The sequence below is a fragment of the Oenanthe melanoleuca genome, chromosome 27, assembly GCF_029582105.1.
Source record: "Oenanthe melanoleuca isolate GR-GAL-2019-014 chromosome 27, OMel1.0, whole genome shotgun sequence".
Lineage (NCBI taxonomy): Eukaryota > Metazoa > Chordata > Aves > Passeriformes > Muscicapidae > Oenanthe > Oenanthe melanoleuca.
The window spans coordinates 5,229,558-5,248,429 of NC_079360.1; the positions used below are offsets into that span (position 1 = coordinate 5,229,558).

Here is an 18,872-nt window from a genome sequence, read left to right on the forward strand (position 1 = left end):
ATAACCCCATTATCCCCTCACAATTCCCCTTTACCCCTCACAATTCCCATTTACCCCCTCACAATTCCCCTTTACCCCTCACAATTCCCATTTACCCCTCACAATTCCCATTTATCCCCTCACAATTCCCATTTACCGCCTCATAACCCCATTATCCCCTCACAATTCCCATTTATTCCCTCACAATTCCCCTTTACCCCTCACAATTCCCCTTTACCCCCTCACAATTCCCCTTTACCCCTCAAAATTCCCATTTACCCCCTCATAACCCCATTATCCCCTCACAATTCCCATTTACCCCTCACAATTCCCATTTATCCCCTCACAATTCCCCTGTACCCCTCACAATTCCCATTTATCCCTCACAATTCCCATTTCCCTCACAATTCCCATTATCCCCTCACAATTCCCTTCTCCTTTCCCCCTTTTCCCCTTTTTTTCCCGGCGCTGCCGCCGTCCCTCACTGAGGGGCGGGGGGGGGGGGGGGAGGGGCTCTGAGGGGGCGGTGCCTTCCCGCCTTTCCCGCGCGCACGCGCGGCGCCGTTTGATGACGCCACGCGGCGCCGGGCAGATGACGCCATAACAAGCGCGCCGGTCGATGACGTCAGAGCGGGCGCGCCGGCGGCGGCGGCGGCGGGGCCGGGATGCACCGGCGGGGGGTGGGGGCGGGGGCGATCGCCAGGAAAAAACTGACGGAGGTGAGCGGGGAAAATCCGCACGGGACAGTGGGAATGGAGCGGGACAGGAGGGGAATGGACCGGTTCGGGTGTGCCTGTCCCGGTTCGGGTGTGCCTGTCCCGGTTCGGGTCTGTCTGTCCCGGTTCGGGTGTGCCTGTCCCGGTTCGGGTGTGCCTGTCCCGGTTCGGGTGTGCCTGTCCCGGTTCGGGTCTGTCTGTCCCGGTTCGGGTGTGCCTGTCCCGGTTCGGGTCTGCCCGTCCCGGTTCGGGTGTGCCTGTCCCGGTTCGGGTGTGTCTGTCCCGGTTCGGGTGTGTCCCGGTTCGGGTGTGTCTATCCCGGTTCGGGTGTGTCCCGGTTCGGGTGTGTCTGTCCCGGTTCGGGTGTGCCTGTCCCGGTTCGGGTCTGCCTGTCCCGGTTCGGGTCGGTCTATCCCGGTTCGGGTGTGCCTGTCCCGGTTCGGGTGTGTCTGTCCCGGTTCGGGTGTGTCTGTCCCGGTTCGGGTGTGCCTGTCCCGGTTCGGGTGTGTCTGTCCCGGTTCGGGTGTGCCTGTCCCGGTTCGGGTCTGTCTGTCCCGGTTCGGGTCGGTCTGTCCCGGTTCGGGTCGGTCTGTCCCGGTTCGGGTGTGTCTATCCCGGTTCGGGTGTGCCTGTCCCGGTTCGGGTGTGTCTGTCCCGGTTCGGGTGTGCCTGTCCCGGTTCGGGTGTGCCTGTCCCGGTTCGGGTGTGTCTGTCCCGGTTCGGGTGTGCCTGTCCCGGTTCGGGTCGGTCTGTCCCGGTTCGGGTGTGTCTATCCCGGTTCGGGTGTGCCTGTCCCGGTTCGGGTGTGTCTGTCCCGGTTCGGGTGTGCCTGTCCCGGTTCGGGTGTGTCTGTCCCGGTTCGGGTGTGTCTGTCCCGGTTCGGGTGTGCCTGTCCCGGTTCGGGTCGGTCTGTCCCGGTTCGGGTCGGTCTGTCCCGGTTCGGGTGTGTCTGTCCCGGTTCGGGTGTGTCTGTCCCGGTTCGGGTGTGCCTGTCCCGGTTCGGGTGTGTCTGTCCCGGTTCGGGTGTGCCTGTCCCGGTTCGGGTGTGTCTGTCCCGGTTCGGGTGTGCCTGTCCCGGTTCGGGTGTGTCTATCCCGGTTCGGGTGTGTCTATCCCGGTTCGGGTGTGTCTATCCCGGTTCGGGTCTGCCTGTCCCGGTTCGGGTGTGTCTGTCCCGGTTCGGGTGTGTCCCGGTTCGGGTCTGTCTGTCCCGGTTCGGGTGTGTCTATCCCGGTTCGGGTGTGTCTATCCCGGTTCGGGTGTGTCTATCCCGGTTCGGGTCTGCCTGTCCCGGTTCGGGTGTGTCTGTCCCGGTTCGGGTGTGTCCCGGTTCGGGTGTGTCTGTCCCGGTTCGGGTGTGTCCCGGTTCGGGTGTGTCTGTCCCGGTTCGGGTGTGTCTGTCCCGGTTCGGGTCGGTCTGTCCCGGTTCGGGTCGGTCTGTCCCGGTTCGGGTGTGTCCCGGTTCGGGTCTGCCTGTCCCGGTTCGGGTGTGTCTGTCCCGGTTCGGGTCTGTCCCAGTTCGGGTCGGTCTGTCCCGGTTCGGGTCTGTCCCGGTTCGGGTCTGCCTGTCCCGGTTCGGGTCTGCCTGTCCCGGTTCGGGTCGGTCTGTCCCGGTTCGGGTCTGTCCCGGTTCGGGTCGGTCTGTCCCGGTTCGGGTCGGTCTGTCCCGGTTCGGGTGTGCCTGTCCCGGTTCGGGTGTGCCTGTCCCGGTTCGGGTGTGCCTGTCCCGGTTCGGGTCGGTCTGTCCCGGTTCGGGTGTGTCCCGGTTCGGGTGTGTCCCGGTTCGGGTGTGTCTGTCCCGGTTCGGGTCTGTCTGTCCCGGTTCGGGTGTGCCTGTCCCGGTTCGGGTGTGTCTGTCCCGGTTCGGGTCGGTCTGTCCCGGTTCGGGTCGGTCTGTCCCGGTTCGGGTGTGTCTGTCCCGGTTCGGGTGTGCCTGTCCCGGTTCGGGTGTGTCTGTCCCGGTTCGGGTGTGCCTGTCCCGGTTCGGGTGTGTCTGTCCCGGTTCGGGTGTGTCTGTCCCGGTTCGGGTGTGTCTATCCCGGTTCGGGTGTGTCTATCCCGGTTCGGGTGTGTCTATCCCGGTTCGGGTCTGCCTGTCCCGGTTCGGGTGTGTCTGTCCCGGTTCGGGTGTGTCCCGGTTCGGGTCTGTCTGTCCCGGTTCGGGTGTGTCTATCCCGGTTCGGGTGTGTCTATCCCGGTTCGGGTGTGTCTATCCCGGTTCGGGTCTGCCTGTCCCGGTTCGGGTGTGTCTGTCCCGGTTCGGGTGTGTCCCGGTTCGGGTGTGTCTGTCCCGGTTCGGGTGTGTCCCGGTTCGGGTGTGTCTGTCCCGGTTCGGGTGTGTCTGTCCCGGTTCGGGTCGGTCTGTCCCGGTTCGGGTCTGTCCCGGTTCGGGTCTGCCTGTCCCGGTTCGGGTGTGTCTGTCCCGGTTCGGGTCTGTCCCAGTTCGGGTCGGTCTGTCCCGGTTCGGGTCTGTCCCGGTTCGGGTCTGCCTGTCCCGGTTCGGGTCTGCCTGTCCCGGTTCGGGTCGGTCTGTCCCGGTTCGGGTCTGTCCCGGTTCGGGTCGGTCTGTCCCGGTTCGGGTCGGTCTGTCCCGGTTCGGGTGTGCCTGTCCCGGTTCGGGTGTGCCTGTCCCGGTTCGGGTGTGCCTGTCCCGGTTCGGGTCGGTCTGTCCCGGTTCGGGTGTGTCCCGGTTCGGGTGTGTCCCGGTTCGGGTCTGTCTGTCCCGGTTCGGGTCTGTCTGTCCCGGTTCGGGTCGGTCTGTCCCGGTTCGGGTCGGTCTGTCCCGGTTCGGGTGTGCCTGTCCCGGTTCGGGTGTGTCTGTCCCGGTTCGGGTCTGTCCGTCCCGGTTCGGGTCTGCCTGTCCCGGTTCGGGTCTGTCCGTCCCGGTTCGGGTCTGTCCGTCCCGGTTCGGGTCGGTCTGTCCCGGTTCGGGTCGGTCTGTCCCGGTTCGGGTGTGTCCCGGTTCGGGTGTGTCCCGGTTCGGGTGTGTCCCGGTTCGGGTGTGTCCGTCCCGTTCCCATCCCGCTGTCCCCCCACAGGCCAAGTACAAGGAGCGAGGGACGGTTCTGGCTGAGGATCAGCTGGCACAGGTGGGGACTGCCCGTCCTGTCCCTGTTCCCCAACCTGTCCCCAACCTGTCCTTATCCCATCCCCATACCCATTCCCCACTCCCATTCACCATCCCCGTTATTCCCAGTTTCCCATCCCCATCCCCATTCCCCATTTCTCATTCCCATTCTCCATTCCCATTCCCACCCGCGTTTCCATCCTCATCCCTATTCCTATCCTCATTCCCCATCCCTATTCCCTGACCCCATTATTCCCAGTTCCCTATTCCCATCCCCCTTCCCTGATCCCATTATTCCCAGTTTCCCATTCCCCATTCCCATATCCATTTGCCATTATTCCCAGTTTCTCAGTTCCCTATCCCCATTCCCATCCCCATTCCCATTCCCATCCCCATTCCCAGTTTCCCATTCCCATCCCCCATTCCCATTCCCCAATCCCTGACCCTATTATTCCCAGTTCCCCATTCCCAGTTTCCCATTCCCATTATTCCCATTCCACATTTCCCATTCCCATTCCCTAACCCCATTATTCCCAGTTTCCCAGTCCCATTCCCATTCCCCATCCCCATTCCCCATTCCCTATTCCCCATCCCCATTGCCTGACCCCATTATTCCCAGTTTCCCACTTCCATTCCCATTGTCATCCCCATCCCCATTCTCCATTCCCAGTTTCCCATCCCCTATTCCCCATCCCAATTCCCTGACCCCATTATTCCCATTCCCCATTATTCCCATTATTCCCAGTTCCCCATTATTCCCATTATTCCCATTCCCCATTATTCCCATTATTCCCAGTTCCCCATTATTCCCATTATTCCCATTCCCCATTATTCCCATTATTCCCAGTTCCCCATTATTCCCAGTTCCCCATTATTCCCATTATTCCCAGTTCCCCATTATTCCCATTCCCCATTATCCCCATTATTCCCATTTCCCATTATTCCCATTATTCCCATTATCCCCATTATTCCCATTATTCCCATTATTCCCAGTTCCCCATTATTCCCATTCCCCATTATTCCCATTATTCCCATTATTCCCATTCCCCATTATTCCCATTATTCCCATTATTCCCATTATTCCCATTCCCCATTATCCCCATTATTCCCAGTTCCCCATTATTCCCATTATTCCCATTCCCCATTATCCCCATTATTCCCAGTTCCCCATTATTCCCATTATTCCCAGTTCCCCATTATTCCCATTCCCCATTATTCCCATTCCCCATTATTCCCATTATTCCCAGTTCCCCATTATTCCCATTATTCCCAGTTCCCCATTATTCCCATCCCCCATTATTCCCATTATTCCCATTATTCCCATTCCCCATTATTCCCATTATTCCCAGTTCCCCATTATTCCCATTCCCCATTATTCCCATTATTCCCATTCCCCATTATTCCCATTATTCCCAGTTCCCCATTATTCCCATTCCCCATTATCCCCATTATTCCCATTCCCCATTATCCCCATTATTCCCATTCCCCATTATTCCCATTATTCCCATTCCCCATTATCCCCATTCCCATTCCCCATCCCCATTATTCCCATTCCCCATTATCCCCATTATCCCCATTATTCCCATCCCTGTCTCCCCAGATGTCCAAGCAGCTGGAGACGTTCCGCTCGCACCTGGAGGCGTTTGCCAGCAAGCACAAGCAGGAGATCAGGAAGAGCCCGGAGTTCCGGCTGCAGTTCCAGGACATGTGCGCCACCATCGGCGTGGACCCGCTGGCCTGTGAGGGCTCATCCCGCTGGGAATGCCTGCTGGGATCCCTGGGATGGGGCTGGAGCTGGCTGGGGCCTGGGGTCCCTTCCTGTCCCTGTTCCCATTTCCCATTCCCGTTTTCCATTCCCATTCCCCATCACATTTCCCATTCCCCATCCCGTTTCCCATTCCCCATCACATTTCCCATTCCCATTTTCCCTATTCCCATTCCCCATCACATTTCCCATTCCCTTTCCCCATTCCCCATCCCATTCCCCATTCCCGTTTCCCATTCCCCATTCCCATTCCCCATCACATTTCCCATTCCCTATTCCCGTTCCCTGTCACATTTCCCATTCCCCATTCCCATTCAATTCCCATTTCCCATTCCTGTCCCTGTTCCCATACCTGTCCCCTTTTCTGTCCCTCCCCATCCATTCCTAACCCATTCCCCATTCCCTATTCCAGTCCTGTTTACCATTCCAATCCTTTTCTGCATTCCCATTTCCCATTCCATTCCCTATTCCTATTCCCATTCCATCCCCCATCCCATTTCCCATCCTCATTCCCTATTCCCCATTCCCATCCCATTTCCCATTTCCCATTCCCGATTCCCATTTCCATTCCCATTCCATTCCCCATTCCCATTCAATTCCCATTTCCCATTCCTGTCCCTGTTCCCATTCCTGTCCCCTTTTCTGTCCCTCCCCATCCATTCCCATCCCATTCCCCATTCCCTGCTCCCATTCCCTATTCCCTATTCCAGTCCTATTTCCCATTCCAATCCTCTTCTGCATTCCTATTCCCATTCCATTCCCCATCCCCATTCCCCATTCCCATCCCATTTCCCATTCCTCATTTCCCATTCCCATCCCATTTCCCATTCCCCATCCCCATTCCCATCCCATTTCCCATTCCTCATTTCCCATTCCCATCCCATTTCCCATTCCCCATCCCCATTCCCATCCCATTTCCCATTCCCATTCCCCATTCCCACTGGGGACAAACCCCACAATCCATGTCCCACAGTGAGTGGGAGCAGCTCTGGGAGGGATTTCCCAGTGATCTGAGCACTCTTCCCTGATTTCCCTTTTCCCTGATTTCCCTTTTCCCTGATTTCCCTCTTCCCTGATCTCCCTCTTCCCTGATCTCCCTCTTCCCTGTCCTTTCCCAGCTGGAAAAGGGTTCTGGGCAGAGATGTTGGGAGTTGGAGATTTCTACTACGAGCTGGGGGTGCAGATCATCGAGGTGTGCCTGGCGCTGAAACACCGCAACGGAGGTGGGGACAGTCCCTGATCCTGGGATCCATCATCCCTGATCCCTGGGATCCATCCCTGACATCCCTGGGATCCATCATCCCTGATCCCTGGGATCCATCACTGATCCTGGGATCCATCATCCCTGATCCCTGGGATCCATCATCCCTGGGGATTCGTGTCCCTGATCCCTGGGGATTCATGTCCCTGATCCCTGGGATCCATCCCTGATCCCTGGGGATCCATCCCTGACATCCCTGGGATCCATCCCTGATCCTGGGATCCATCATCCCTGATCCTTGGGGATCCATCCCTGACATCTCAGGGATCCATCACTGATCCTGGGGATCCATCCCTGACATCCCTGGGATCCATGTCCGTGATCCCATAAATCCATGAGGAAAGAGAACAATCTGAGGGATTTCCAGAGGATTGGAATTCCAGAACAATCCCTGAACAATCCTAGTTACAATCCCAAATCAATCCCAAATCAATCCCACAACAATCCCAGTAAGAATCCCAGAACAATCCCAGAAACAATCCCAGAAACAATCCCAAATCAATGGCAAATCAATCCCACAACAATCCCAGTAACAATCCCTGAACAATCCCAGTAACAATCCCTGAACAATCCCAGTAACAATCTCACAACAATCCCGCAACAATCCCAGTAAGAATCCCAGGACAATCCCAAAACAATCCCTGAACAACCCTAGAACAATCTCAGTAACAGTCCCAGTAACAGTCCCAAATCAATCCCAAATCAATGGCAAATCAATCCCACAACAATCCCAGTAACAATCCCACAACAATCCCAAATCAGTCCCAGAACAATCCCAGTAACAATCCCAATAACAATCCCAAGTCAATCCCACATCAATCCCAGTAACAATCCCAATAACAATCCCAGAAACAATCCCAAATCAATCCCACATCAATCCCAGTAACAATCCCACATCAATCCCAAATCCATCCCACAACAATCCCAAATCAATCCCAGATCAATCCCAGATCAATTCCCCCGTTCCCAGGCCTGATCACGCTGGAGGAGCTGCAGCAGCAGGTGCTGAAGGGAAGAGGGAAATTCGCCCAGGACGTGAGTCAGTGAGTGCTGGGATCTGGGAATTCCTGGGGTTTGGGAATTCCTGGGATTTGGGGCGGGAGAAGGGACATGGATCTGTCAGTCAGTGAGTGCTGGGATCTGGGAATGCCTGGGAATTCCTGGGATTTGGGAATTCCTGGGATTTGGGGTGGGAGAAGGGACATGGATCTGTCAGTCAGTGAGTGCTGGGATCTGGGAATTCCTGGGAATTCCTGGGATTTGGGAATTCCTGGGATTTGGGGTGGGAAAAGGGACATAGATCTGTCAGTCAGTGAGTGCTGGGATCTGGGAATCCTTGGGAATTCCTGGGATTTGGGAATTCTTGGGATTTGGGGTGGGAGAAGGGACATGGATCTGTCAGTCAGTGAGTGCTGGGATCTGGGAATCCTTGGGAATTCCTGGGATTTGGGAATTCTTGGGATTTGGGGTGGGAGAAGGGACATGGATCTGTCAGTCAGTGAGTGCTGGGATCTGGGAATCCTTGGGAATTCCTGGGATTTGGGGCAGGAAAAGGGACATGGATATGGAGATTCCAGGGTTTTAGTGCTGGATCCACAATTCCTGCTGGATGCTCCCTGGTTTCTCTGGGATTCTCAGGGATTGTTGCTTTCAGCTGGAGATGATTTTATCCCTAAAAATCCCAACCCCAGAGGATTTTTTCCCTAAAATTCCAACCCCACAGAGGATTTTTCCCTAAAAACCCAACCCCAGGAAGATTTTTCCCTAAAAATCCAGCCCAGGGGTGATTTTCCAGCCTCAGGAGGATTTTTTTTCCTTACAAACCCAACCCCAGGAGGATTTTTTTCCCTAAAAACCCAACCCCACAGAGGATTTTCCAGCCCCAGGAGGATTTTTTCCTTACAAACCCAACCCTAGGAAGATTTTTTCCTGCAAACCCAGGCCTAGGAGAATTTTATCCCTAAAAATCCAACCCCATAGAGGATTTTTCAGCCCCAGGAGGATATTTTCCCTAAAAATCCAAATCTACAGAGGATTTTTCCCTAAAAATCCAAACCTACAGAGCATTTTTCCCTAAAATTCCAACCCCACAGAGGATTTTTCCCTAAAATTCCAACCCCACAGAGCATTTTTCCCTAAAATTCCAACCCCACAGAGGATTTTTCCCTAAAATTCTGACCCCACAGAGGATTTTTTTCCCTACAAACCCAGCCTAGTTGGATTTTATCCCTAAAAATCCAGCCCTGGGAGGATTTTCCAACCCCAGAAAATACTTTTCCCTCTGGAGCTGCAAGGAAAGGATGAACAACCCTCCCAACAGCAGCAGATTTTTTTAGGACAAAACTCCCATTTTTGGGGCTGAGCCTTCCAGCAGGTGCCAAAGCCCCGATCCCAAATTCCCTGCTGGGAACAAAAATCCCAAAAAAGCCTGGGATGGGATGGGATGTGTGGGTGCCCCCTGCTCCCCAGGGATGATCTGCTCCGGGCCATCAAGAAGCTGAAGGTTTTGGGGAGCGGGTTTGGGATCATCCCCGTGGGGGGAACGTTCCTGGTGCAGTCGGTGCCGGCGGAGCTGAACATGGATCACACGGTGGTGCTGCAGCTGGCTGAGGTGGGGTGGGAATGGGAATGGGAATGATGGGAATGGGGATGGGAATGGGAATGGGACTTGGGAATGGGGTGGGGATGGGATGGGAGGGGATGGATGGGGATGGGAATGGGAACTGGAATGGGATGGGGATGGAATGGGAATGGGAATGGGAATTGGGAATGGGAATTGGGAATGGGATGGGAATTGGGAATGGGATGGGATGGGAGGGGATGGAAGGGGGATGGGAATGGGAATGGAATGGAATGGGGATGGAATGGGAATGGAATGGGGATGGGGATGGAATGGGATGGGGATGGGAATGGGGGTGGGAAAGAGTTGGGAATGGGATGGGAATGGGAATGGGGAATGGGAATTGGATGGGGATGGGATGGGGATGGAATGGGAATGGGGATGGGAATGGAATGGGAATGGGGTGGGAGGGGATGGGAATGGGAACTGGAATGGGGATGGGAATGGGGTGGGAAAGAGTTGGGAATGGAATGGGAATGGGATGGGGATGGGATGGGGAATGGGATGGGAATGGGAATGGGGATGGGATAGGAAAGAGTTGGGAATAGAATGGGGATGGGAAATGGGGACGGGAATGGGAAATGGGAATGGGGATGGGGATGGATGGGAATGGGATGGAGTGGAATGGGAAAGAGGTGGGAATGGGATGGGAATGGGAATGGGATGGGGATGGATGGGAATTAATGGCAATGGGGATGGAGATGGAATGGGGTGGGAATGGGATTGGGAAAGAGTTGGGGATGGAATGGGGATGGGAATGGGAATGGAGATGGAATGGGAATGGAATGGGATGGGGATGGGAATGGGGATGGGATGGAATGGGAATGAATGGGAAATGGAATGGAATAGGGAATGGAATGGGGAGGGAAAGGGGATGAGAATGGGGATGAATGGCAATGGGGATGGGAAAGAAAATGGGGATGGAATGGAATGGGAATGAGAATGGGATGGGAATGGGAGTGGGGATGGGGAATGGGGATGGAGATGGAATGGGAATGGGATGGGAAAGAGTCGGGAATGGAATGGAATGGGGATGGAGATGGAATGGGGTGGGAATGGGAATGAGAAAGAGTTGGGAATGGAATGAGAATGTGGAATTGGGAAAAGGGTTGGGAATGGCTGGGAATTAATTGGAAAAGGGCTGGGAATGACACTTGGAATGGGCTGGGAATGGCTGGGAAAGGGTTGGGAATGGCTGGGAATAGAATGGGAATGGAATGGGAATGGCTGAGAATGAGGAATTGGGAAAAGGGTTGGGAATGGGAAATTGGTGGGAAGGGAACAACCTGGAAAAGGGCTGGGAATTACCTGGAAAAGGATTGGGAAAGGGCTGGGGATGGGGAATTGGTGCTTCCAGGACTGGGAATTAGGATTGGATCAGGTTTGTGGGCAAAGCTGCCGAAGCGTGGATTTAAATCTGGATTTAAATCATCTTGTTTCCATAAAATCCTGGGATTGGGCCAGGCTGGGATGAGCCTGAGCTGTCCCTGCTCTGCTGGGAATTCCAGGGGGGATTTTTCCTGGATTTTATTCCCAGAAAAAAGGGTTTGTGACAGTCAGTGAGATCCGGAGCAGCCTCAAGTGGGAGACGGAGAGAGCGAAGCAGGTGCTGGTAGGTGGGGCTGGGAAAAAATGGGGGAAAATGGGGAAAAAAATGGGAAAAAATGGGAAATGGGGATGGGAAAATGGGGGGGAAAATGGGGAAAAAGATGGGAAAAAATAGGAAATGGGGATGGGAAAATGGGGGAGGAAATGGGGAAAATGGGAAAAAATGGGAAATGGGGATGGGAAATGGGGGGAAAAATGGGAAAATGGGGATGGGGAAATGGGGAAAAATGGGGAAAAAATGGGAAAATAGGAATGGGAAAATGGGGAGGGAAAATGGGGAAAAAATGGGGGGAAATTGGGATGGGAAAATAGGGGGAAAATGGGGAAATGGGGCTGGGAAAATGGGGATGGAAAAAATGGGGAAAAAATGGGGTAATGGAGATGGGAAAATGGGGGGGAAATGGGGAAAAAATGGGGCTGGGAAAATGGGGGGGAAAATGAGGATGGGAAAAAATGGGAAAATGAGGAAAAATGGGAATGAGAGTGGGAAGAACACAGCCCATTCCCAGCCCATCCCAGTTCATCCCCAGCTATTTCCACTCATTCCCAGCCATTCTCAATCCATTCCCAGTCATTCCCAATCCAATCCCAGTCCCATTCCCAGTCCATTCCCATTGCAGGATCACCTGCTGAAGGAGGGCATGGCCTGGCTGGGTTCCCATTCCCAGTATTCCCAGTATTCCCAGTATTCCCAGTATTCCCATTGCAGGATCACCTGCTGAAGGAGGGCATGGCCTGGCTGGGTTCCCATTCCCAGTATTCCCAGTATTCCCAGTATTCCCATTCCAGGATCACCTGCTGAAGGAGGGCATGGCCTGGCTGGGTTCCCATTGTCATTCCCAGTATTCCCAGTATTCCCAGTATTCCCAGTATTCCCAGTATTCCCGTTCCAGGATCACCTGCTGAAGGAGGGCATGGCCTGGCTGGGTTCCCATTCCCAGTATTCCCAGTATTCCCAGTATTCCCATTCCAGGATCACCTGCTGAAGGAGGGCATGGCCTGGCTGGGTTCCCATTGTCATTCCCAGTATTCCCAGTATTCCCAGTATTCCCAGTATTCCCAGTATTCCCATTCCAGGATCACCTGCTGAAGGAGGGCATGGCCTGGCTGGACGCTCAGGCTCCGGCCGAGCCCCAGTTCTGGCTCCCCGCGCTCTTCTCGGAGCTGCACGGACACGACGGAGCCGCGGGGGAGGCGGAGAGCTGAGCGGGAACCACCGGGAATCACCGGGAACGGGGCGGGAATCACCGGGAACGGGGCGGGAATCACCGGGAATCACCGGGAACGGGGCGGGAATCACCGGGAACCACTGGGAACGGGGCGGGAATCACCGGGAATCACCGGGAATCACCGGGAACGGGGCCGGAATCACCGGGAATCACCGGGAACGGGGCCGGAATCACCGGGAACGGGGCGGGAATCATCAGGAACGGGGCGGGAATCACCGGGAATCACCGGGAATGGGGCCGGAATCACCGGGAATCACCGGGAACGGGGCGGGAATCACCGGGAATCACCGGGAACGGGGCGGGAATCACCGGGAACGGGGCGGGAATCACCGGGAATCACCTGGAATGGGGCCGGAATCACTGGGAACGGGGCGGGAATCACGGGGAACGGGGCCGGAATCACCGGGAATCATCGGGAACGGGGCGGGAATCACCGGGAATGAGAGAGGGAATCCTCGGGAATGGGGGTGGGAATCCTCCTGGAATCCCTGGGAATGCTGAGCCCTGAGTGCCCTGAACAGCAGGAATGAAGGCGGGAATCTTTGGGAATCCCAACTAAAATCCCTGCTGGAATTCCTCCTGGGATCTTCAGGAATCCTGGCTGGAGTTCTCAGGAATCCCTGGTGGAATCCCCCCTGGAACCCCCAGGAATTCTCCCTGGAATCACCAGGAATCCCAGCTAGAATCCCTGCTGGAATCCTGGCTGGAATTCCCCCAGGAATCCCTCCTGAAACCCCCAGGAATCCTCAGGAATCCTGGCTGGAATTCCCTCTGGAACCCCCAGGAATTCTCCCTGGAATTCCCTCTGGAACCCCAGGAATGCCAGCAGGAATCCCCAAGAATCTCTGCTGGAATCCTCAGGAATCCTGGATGGAATTCTCAGGAATCCTGGCTGAAATTCCCCCTGGGATCCTCAGGAATCCCTCTCAGAATCCCAGGAATACCAGTGGGAATTTCCCCTGGAATCCTCAGGAACCCCAGGAATGCCAGCAGGAATCCTCAGGAATCTCTGCTGGAATCCCTGCTGGAATCCTCAGGAATCCTGGCTGGAATTCCCCCTGGAGTCCTCAGGAATCCCTCCCAGGATTTTGGGGAATCCTGGCTGGAATCCTCGGGAATCCCTCCTGGAGCCCTCCAGAATTCCCAGGAATCCAGGCTGGAATCCCTCCTGGAGCACTTGGGAATCTTCAGGAATCCCCCCTGGAATCCTCAGGAATCTCTCCTGGGATTTTTGAGGGATTCCCCCTGGAATCCTTGGGAATCCTTCCCAGGATTTTTGGGAATCCTGTTTGGAATCCTGGGAATCTCCCCTGGAATCCTCAGGAATCTCCCTCCTGGTATTTTTGTGAATCCCCCTTGGAATATTTGGGAATCCCCCCTGGAATCTTTGGGAATCCGTTCCAGGATTTTTGTGAATCCCCCCTGGAGTCTTTGGGAATCCCTCCTGGTATTTTTTTGGGAATCCCTCCTGGAATCCCGGGGTTCCCTCCTGTCCCCACAACCCCAGGGACACCTGGATTGGGAATAAAAGTTTTATAAAAAGTTCCTGAGCTCGGGAAGTTCCATGGGATGAATCCCTGGAAAATCTGTGGAAAAATGAGGAAAAATGAACTGAGGATGCAAATGGGATTTTGGCTCTGGAATTTTGGCTCCCAGCAAGGGGAAAACTGGGAAAAGCTGCCCCCAAATAAATCGTTATTCCATCAGAATTCCCACTAAGGAACACCACGGGATCCATTCTGCCAAAACAAAACTTTATTGCACAAAGGAAAAAAAAAAAAAAAAAAAAGGAAAAAAAAAAACCCAAACCCAAAAAGAATCAGAATTTTTCTGTACAATAGAATACAACCAGAGATCTCCGAGTGACTCTTGTGCATTTATTTCCTTTCCAACTCCATTTAAATCTAAAAATCCGTTTGCTAAAACATCTCTGCCCGCAGCAGTGGCTCGAGGATTGTCACCTGGGGCTGGGGACACAATTCCCTCAAATCCTGGAAAAGTTCCCGGGGACAACGAGGTGACAAAAAAAGTGACAAAAAGGTGACAAAAAGCGGCGCCTCGGGCGCTCAAGGGTTAAATCCGAACCAGCCCCAGGGGATTTTTGAGATTCCCAAGTTGTTTTTCCCGAGTTTTTCCACCGAAATTTTCCACCTCTCTGTGCCCAGAGCGATCCCCAAATCCAGAATCCTTCCTGGTTTTTTATTTTTTTTTTATTTTTTTTTATTTTTTGGGATTTTTTTTGGCTCCTCTTTGACCCCTCAGGATGAGGAGCCCGAGCTGGGAAAATCCTCCCAGCACCAGCAAGGATCCAAACTGGGGCCAAACTGGGAAGTGGGACAAGGGGCAAAATGTGCAACTTTGTGCTCGGTTTTGTCAATAAAAAAATAAAATAAAAAATCGAGTCTTGAAGCTCTTGATCACCCAAACTCTGCTCCAGTGGCTCCCTGGAAAATGTGGAATTTTTTTGGGGTGGCTCTGTGTCACTGCCAGGACAATTCCTGCTCTGAGCAGTCCCAAAAATGCAGAATTTTACATTTGGCAAAAGGAATTTCTCTGAGAATCCACCTGGAATTGTCCTTTTTTTTGTTGGTTTTTTTTTTTTGTTGTTTTTGTTTTGGTTTTTTTTTCCATGGGGGTGGCAGCAAGGGAGGGGAATTCAAGGTGACACCGACCCAAGGTGGGGAGAATTCCAGAATTCCAGGTGAGGAAAAAACAGCTCCAGGAGAAAAAAAAAGTAAAAAACAACAAAAAAAACCCTCCAAAAAAAAAAAAATAAAAGCAACAGTTGGAGAAATGGACCAAACTGGGATCTCTGAGTGCTCCCCCTCCTCCCTTCCTTTCCCAAACTTCCAGGGTGAAGAAATCCACAGATTCCTGAAATCTCCAAAGTGCCCCCGGTTCCAGCAGTGAAAATTTCCTTTTTTTTTATTTAAATTTTTTTTTTTTTTTTTTTTTTTTTTTAAATCTTTGGTCTGCCTAGAAGAAAAGACACCAGGGAGGCTCCCCCCAAATTCCACCTGGATTATTCCCACAGCTCCAGGGGCACAAAAACCTCTCGAGGATTTGCAGTCTAGCGCTCATTTTTTAATCGGAGAAAAAAAAAAAAAAAACAAAAAAAAAAACCCCAAAAAAACCCCCAAAAAATTCCCAAAAAACCCCAAAATGAACCTGATGCCACGTGCCAGGAGGTACCTTTGTCCAAGAGGAGCTCGGCTTTGTTGTCCCTGCGGTTTTTTTTTGTTTGTTTGTTTTTTTTTTTTTTTTTGGGAATTCTCCTCTCTGGGAATTCTCTCTCGCGGCGCTCGGGCGGGAGGAGGGAGGGGAGGATCCCGCGGCTCTCCCCGGCTGTGCTGAGGTCCTTAAGCCCGGCCTAGGGCGCGCTTAAGCCTTGGGGCAGCTCTGAGAGTCCGGCTCGGGCTCCGAGGAGCTGCTCTCCGAGTCCATGTCGGCGCTGTCGGGCTGGAGCCGCTCCTGCAGCCGCGCCCGCAGCGCCTGCAGCCGCCCCAGCAGAGACTGGTAATCGAAGTGCCCGCGCTTCTCCCCGAAAGGGTCCTGCGGGAAACGGGAAATGCTGAACAAAAACCAGAATAAATCGTAAAACAAACCCGGGAAATACTGAACACAACTCGGGAAATGCTGAAAAAAAACCAGAATAAATCGTAAAACAACCCGGGAATACTGAACACAAACCGGGGAAATCCTGAACAAAAACCAGAATAAATCGTAAAACAACCCGGGGAATACTGAACACAACTCGGGAAATGCTGAACAAAAACCAGAATAAATCGTAAAACAAACCGGGGATACTGAACACAACTCGGGAAATGCTGAACACAAACCAGAATAAATCGTAAAACAAACCCGGGGAATACTGAACACAACTCGGGAAATGCTGAACACAAACCAGAATAAATCGTAAAACAAACCCGGGGAATACTGAACACAACTCGGGAAATCCTGAAAAAAAAAACCCCGAATAAATCCTGAACAAACCGGGGAAATCCTGAACAAAAACCAGAATAAATCGTAAAACAAACCCGGGGAATCCTGGAAACAAACCGGGGAAATCCTGAACAAAAAAAACCCGAATGAATCCTTAAAGAAACCGGGGAAATCCTGAACACAAACCCAGATAAATCCTGAACAAAACCCGGGAAATCCTGAACAAACCGGGGAAATCCTGAAAAAATCCCAAATAAATCCTGAAAAAACCCGGATAAATCCCGAAACAAACCCAAATAAATCCTGAAAGAAACCGGGGAAATCCTGAACAAAACCAGGGAAAATCCTGAAACAAACTGGGGAAATCCTGAACACAAACCCCGAATAAATCCTGAAAAAAATCCCGAATAACTCGTGAAACAAACTGGGGAAATCCTGAACAAAACTCGGGAAAATACTGAAAAACCCCGAATAAATCCTGAACACAAACCGGGGAAAATCCTGAAACAAACCCGGGAAATCCTGAAAAAATCCCGAATAAATCCTGAAAGAAACCGGGGAAATCCTGAACACAAACTGGGGAAATCCTGAAACAAACCCAGGATAAATCCTGAAACAAACCGGGGAAGTCCTGAACACAAACCCAGAATAAATCCTGAAAAAACCCCAGATAAATCCTGAACACAAACCGGGAAATCCTGAACAAAACCAGGGAAAATCCTGAAACAAACTGGGGAAATCCTGAACACAAACTGGGGAAATCCTGAGAGAAACCGGGGAAATCCTGAACACAAACCGGGGAAATCCTGAACAAAACCCGGGATAAATCCTGAAAACAAATCCTGAATAAATCCTAAACCAGAAATCCGGAATGAATCCTAAACACAAACCCAGAATGAATCCTGAACACAAACCTGGATAAATCCTAAAAAAACCCTGAATAATTCCTGAAACAAACCGGGGAAATCCTAAAACAAACCGGGGAAATCCTGAACACAAACCCGGCATGAATCCTGAACACAAATCCTGAACAAATTCTAAAACAAACCCGGGATAAATCCTGAAAACAAACCCGGAATGAATCCTAAAACACAAACCCAGAATAAATCCTAAACCACCAATCCTGAATAAATCCTAAACACAAATCCTGAATGGGGGAAAGGGGGGGAGGCACCGGGAAGGGGTGGGGGGAGACTGGGGGGAGTTTTGGGGGTGAATCCCAGAATAGGGAGAGTTTGGGGGGTTAAATCCCAGAAAATCTGTGAATCCCAAATGGAAGAGTTTTGGGAGTGAATCCCAGATTGGGATGGAGAGGATCCTGAAATTCCCCCTGGGAAGGATCCTTGAATTTCTCTCGGGAAGGATCCTGGAATTCCTGCTGGAGAGGATCCTTGAACTCCCCCTGTCTCCCTAAATTCCTTCCAGAGAGGATCCTGAAATTCCTGCTGGGAAGGATCCTGAAATTCCCTTTGGGGAGGATCCTTGAATTCCTGTTGGGAGGGATCCTGAAATTCCCCATCTCCTTAAATTCCCTCCAGAGAGGATCCTGAAATTCCCCTTGGGAAGGATCCCTGAATTCCTGTTGGGAGGGATCCTGAAATTCCCCCTGGTGCCCCAGCTCTGTCCCCATGCCCAGCTGTTCCCCAGCTGTTCCCCAGCTGTTCCCAGCTCTGTCCCCAGCTGTTCCCAGCTGTGTCCCCATTCCCCAGCTGTTCCCCAGCTGTTCCCAGCTGTGTCCCCATTCCCCAGCTGTTCCCCAGCTGTTTCCCAGCTGTTCCCAGCTCTGTCCCTATGCCCAGCTGTTCCCCAGCTGTTCCCCAGTCGTTCCCCAGCTGTGTCCCCATTCCCCAGCTGTTCCCCAGCTGTTTCCCAGCTGTTCCCAGCTGTGTCCCCCATTCCCCAGCTGTTCCCAGCTGTTCCCAGCTGTGCCTGCCCCTCCCCACTCACCTGCATGGTCTGGCCCTGCAGGTAGAGCCTCTCCTTGCACACGCCCTCGTAGAAATCCAGATACTCCATGAAGGATTTCTCCATGACCCCCCTGGGGACAGGGACACAGCGCGGTCACCAGGGCCAGGCGGCAGCCAGGGACCTGCTGGGCCACCTAAACACCCTGCTGGGCCACCAACAGCACCCAGGGACCTGCTGGGCCACCCAGGGACCTGCTGGGACACCTACAGACCCTGCTGGGCCACCTACAGACCCTGCTGGGCCACCCACAGACCCTGCTGGGCCACCAACAGCACCCAGGGACCTGCTGGGACACCCAGGGACCCTCCTGGGCCACCCAGAGCAACTGCTGGGCCACCTAGAGACCCTGCTGGGCCACCCAGGGACCTGCTGGGCCACCAACAGCACCCAGGGACCTGCTGGGCCACCCAGGGACCTGCTGGGCCACCCACAGACCCTGCTGGGCCACCCAGGGACCTGCTGGGCCACCAACAGCACCCAGGGACCTGCTGGGCCACCCACAGACCCTGCTGGGCCACCCAGGGACCTGCTGGGCCACCAACAGCACCCAGGGACCTGCTGGGCCACCCAGGGACCTGCTGGGCCACCCACAGACCCTGCTGGGCCACCCAGGGACCTGCTGGGCCACCCAGAGCACCCAGAGACCCTGCTGAGCCACCTAGAACACCTGCTGGGCCACCCAAAGCCCCCACAGACCCTCCTGGGCCACCCAGAGCA

The 18,872-nt window shown here is 53.7% G+C and overlaps 2 protein-coding genes across 3 annotated transcripts; one reads left to right on the forward strand and one right to left on the reverse strand.

Annotated features, from left to right (window-relative positions):
• Positions 1-629: 629 nt before the first annotated feature.
• On the forward strand, positions 630-13,938 carry SNF8 (SNF8 subunit of ESCRT-II). 2 transcript variants are annotated; one of them, XM_056512290.1, is made up of 8 exons: positions 630-698; positions 3,734-3,784; positions 5,363-5,501; positions 6,646-6,750; positions 7,759-7,831; positions 9,258-9,399; positions 10,946-11,020; positions 12,094-13,938. In XM_056512290.1, exons 1-8 carry the CDS (start codon positions 645-647, stop codon positions 12,220-12,222), a joined length of 768 nt encoding a protein of 255 aa, XP_056368265.1. In that variant the 5' UTR covers positions 630-644; the 3' UTR covers positions 12,223-13,938. The 2 variants fall into 2 exon arrangements, with proteins under 2 accessions (XP_056368265.1, XP_056368266.1); XM_056512291.1 differs by lacking the exon at positions 12,094-13,938 and adding an exon at positions 11,637-12,058.
• Positions 13,939-14,442: 504 nt separating this feature from the next.
• Positions 14,443-18,232, reverse strand: UBE2Z (ubiquitin conjugating enzyme E2 Z). The gene is made up of 2 exons (XM_056512292.1): positions 18,135-18,232; positions 14,443-15,797 (listed from the first exon to the last, which is right to left on the reverse strand). Exons 1-2 carry the CDS (start codon positions 18,216-18,218, stop codon positions 15,627-15,629), a joined length of 255 nt encoding a protein of 84 aa, XP_056368267.1. The 5' UTR covers positions 18,219-18,232; the 3' UTR covers positions 14,443-15,626.
• Positions 18,233-18,872: the final 640 nt, after the last annotated feature.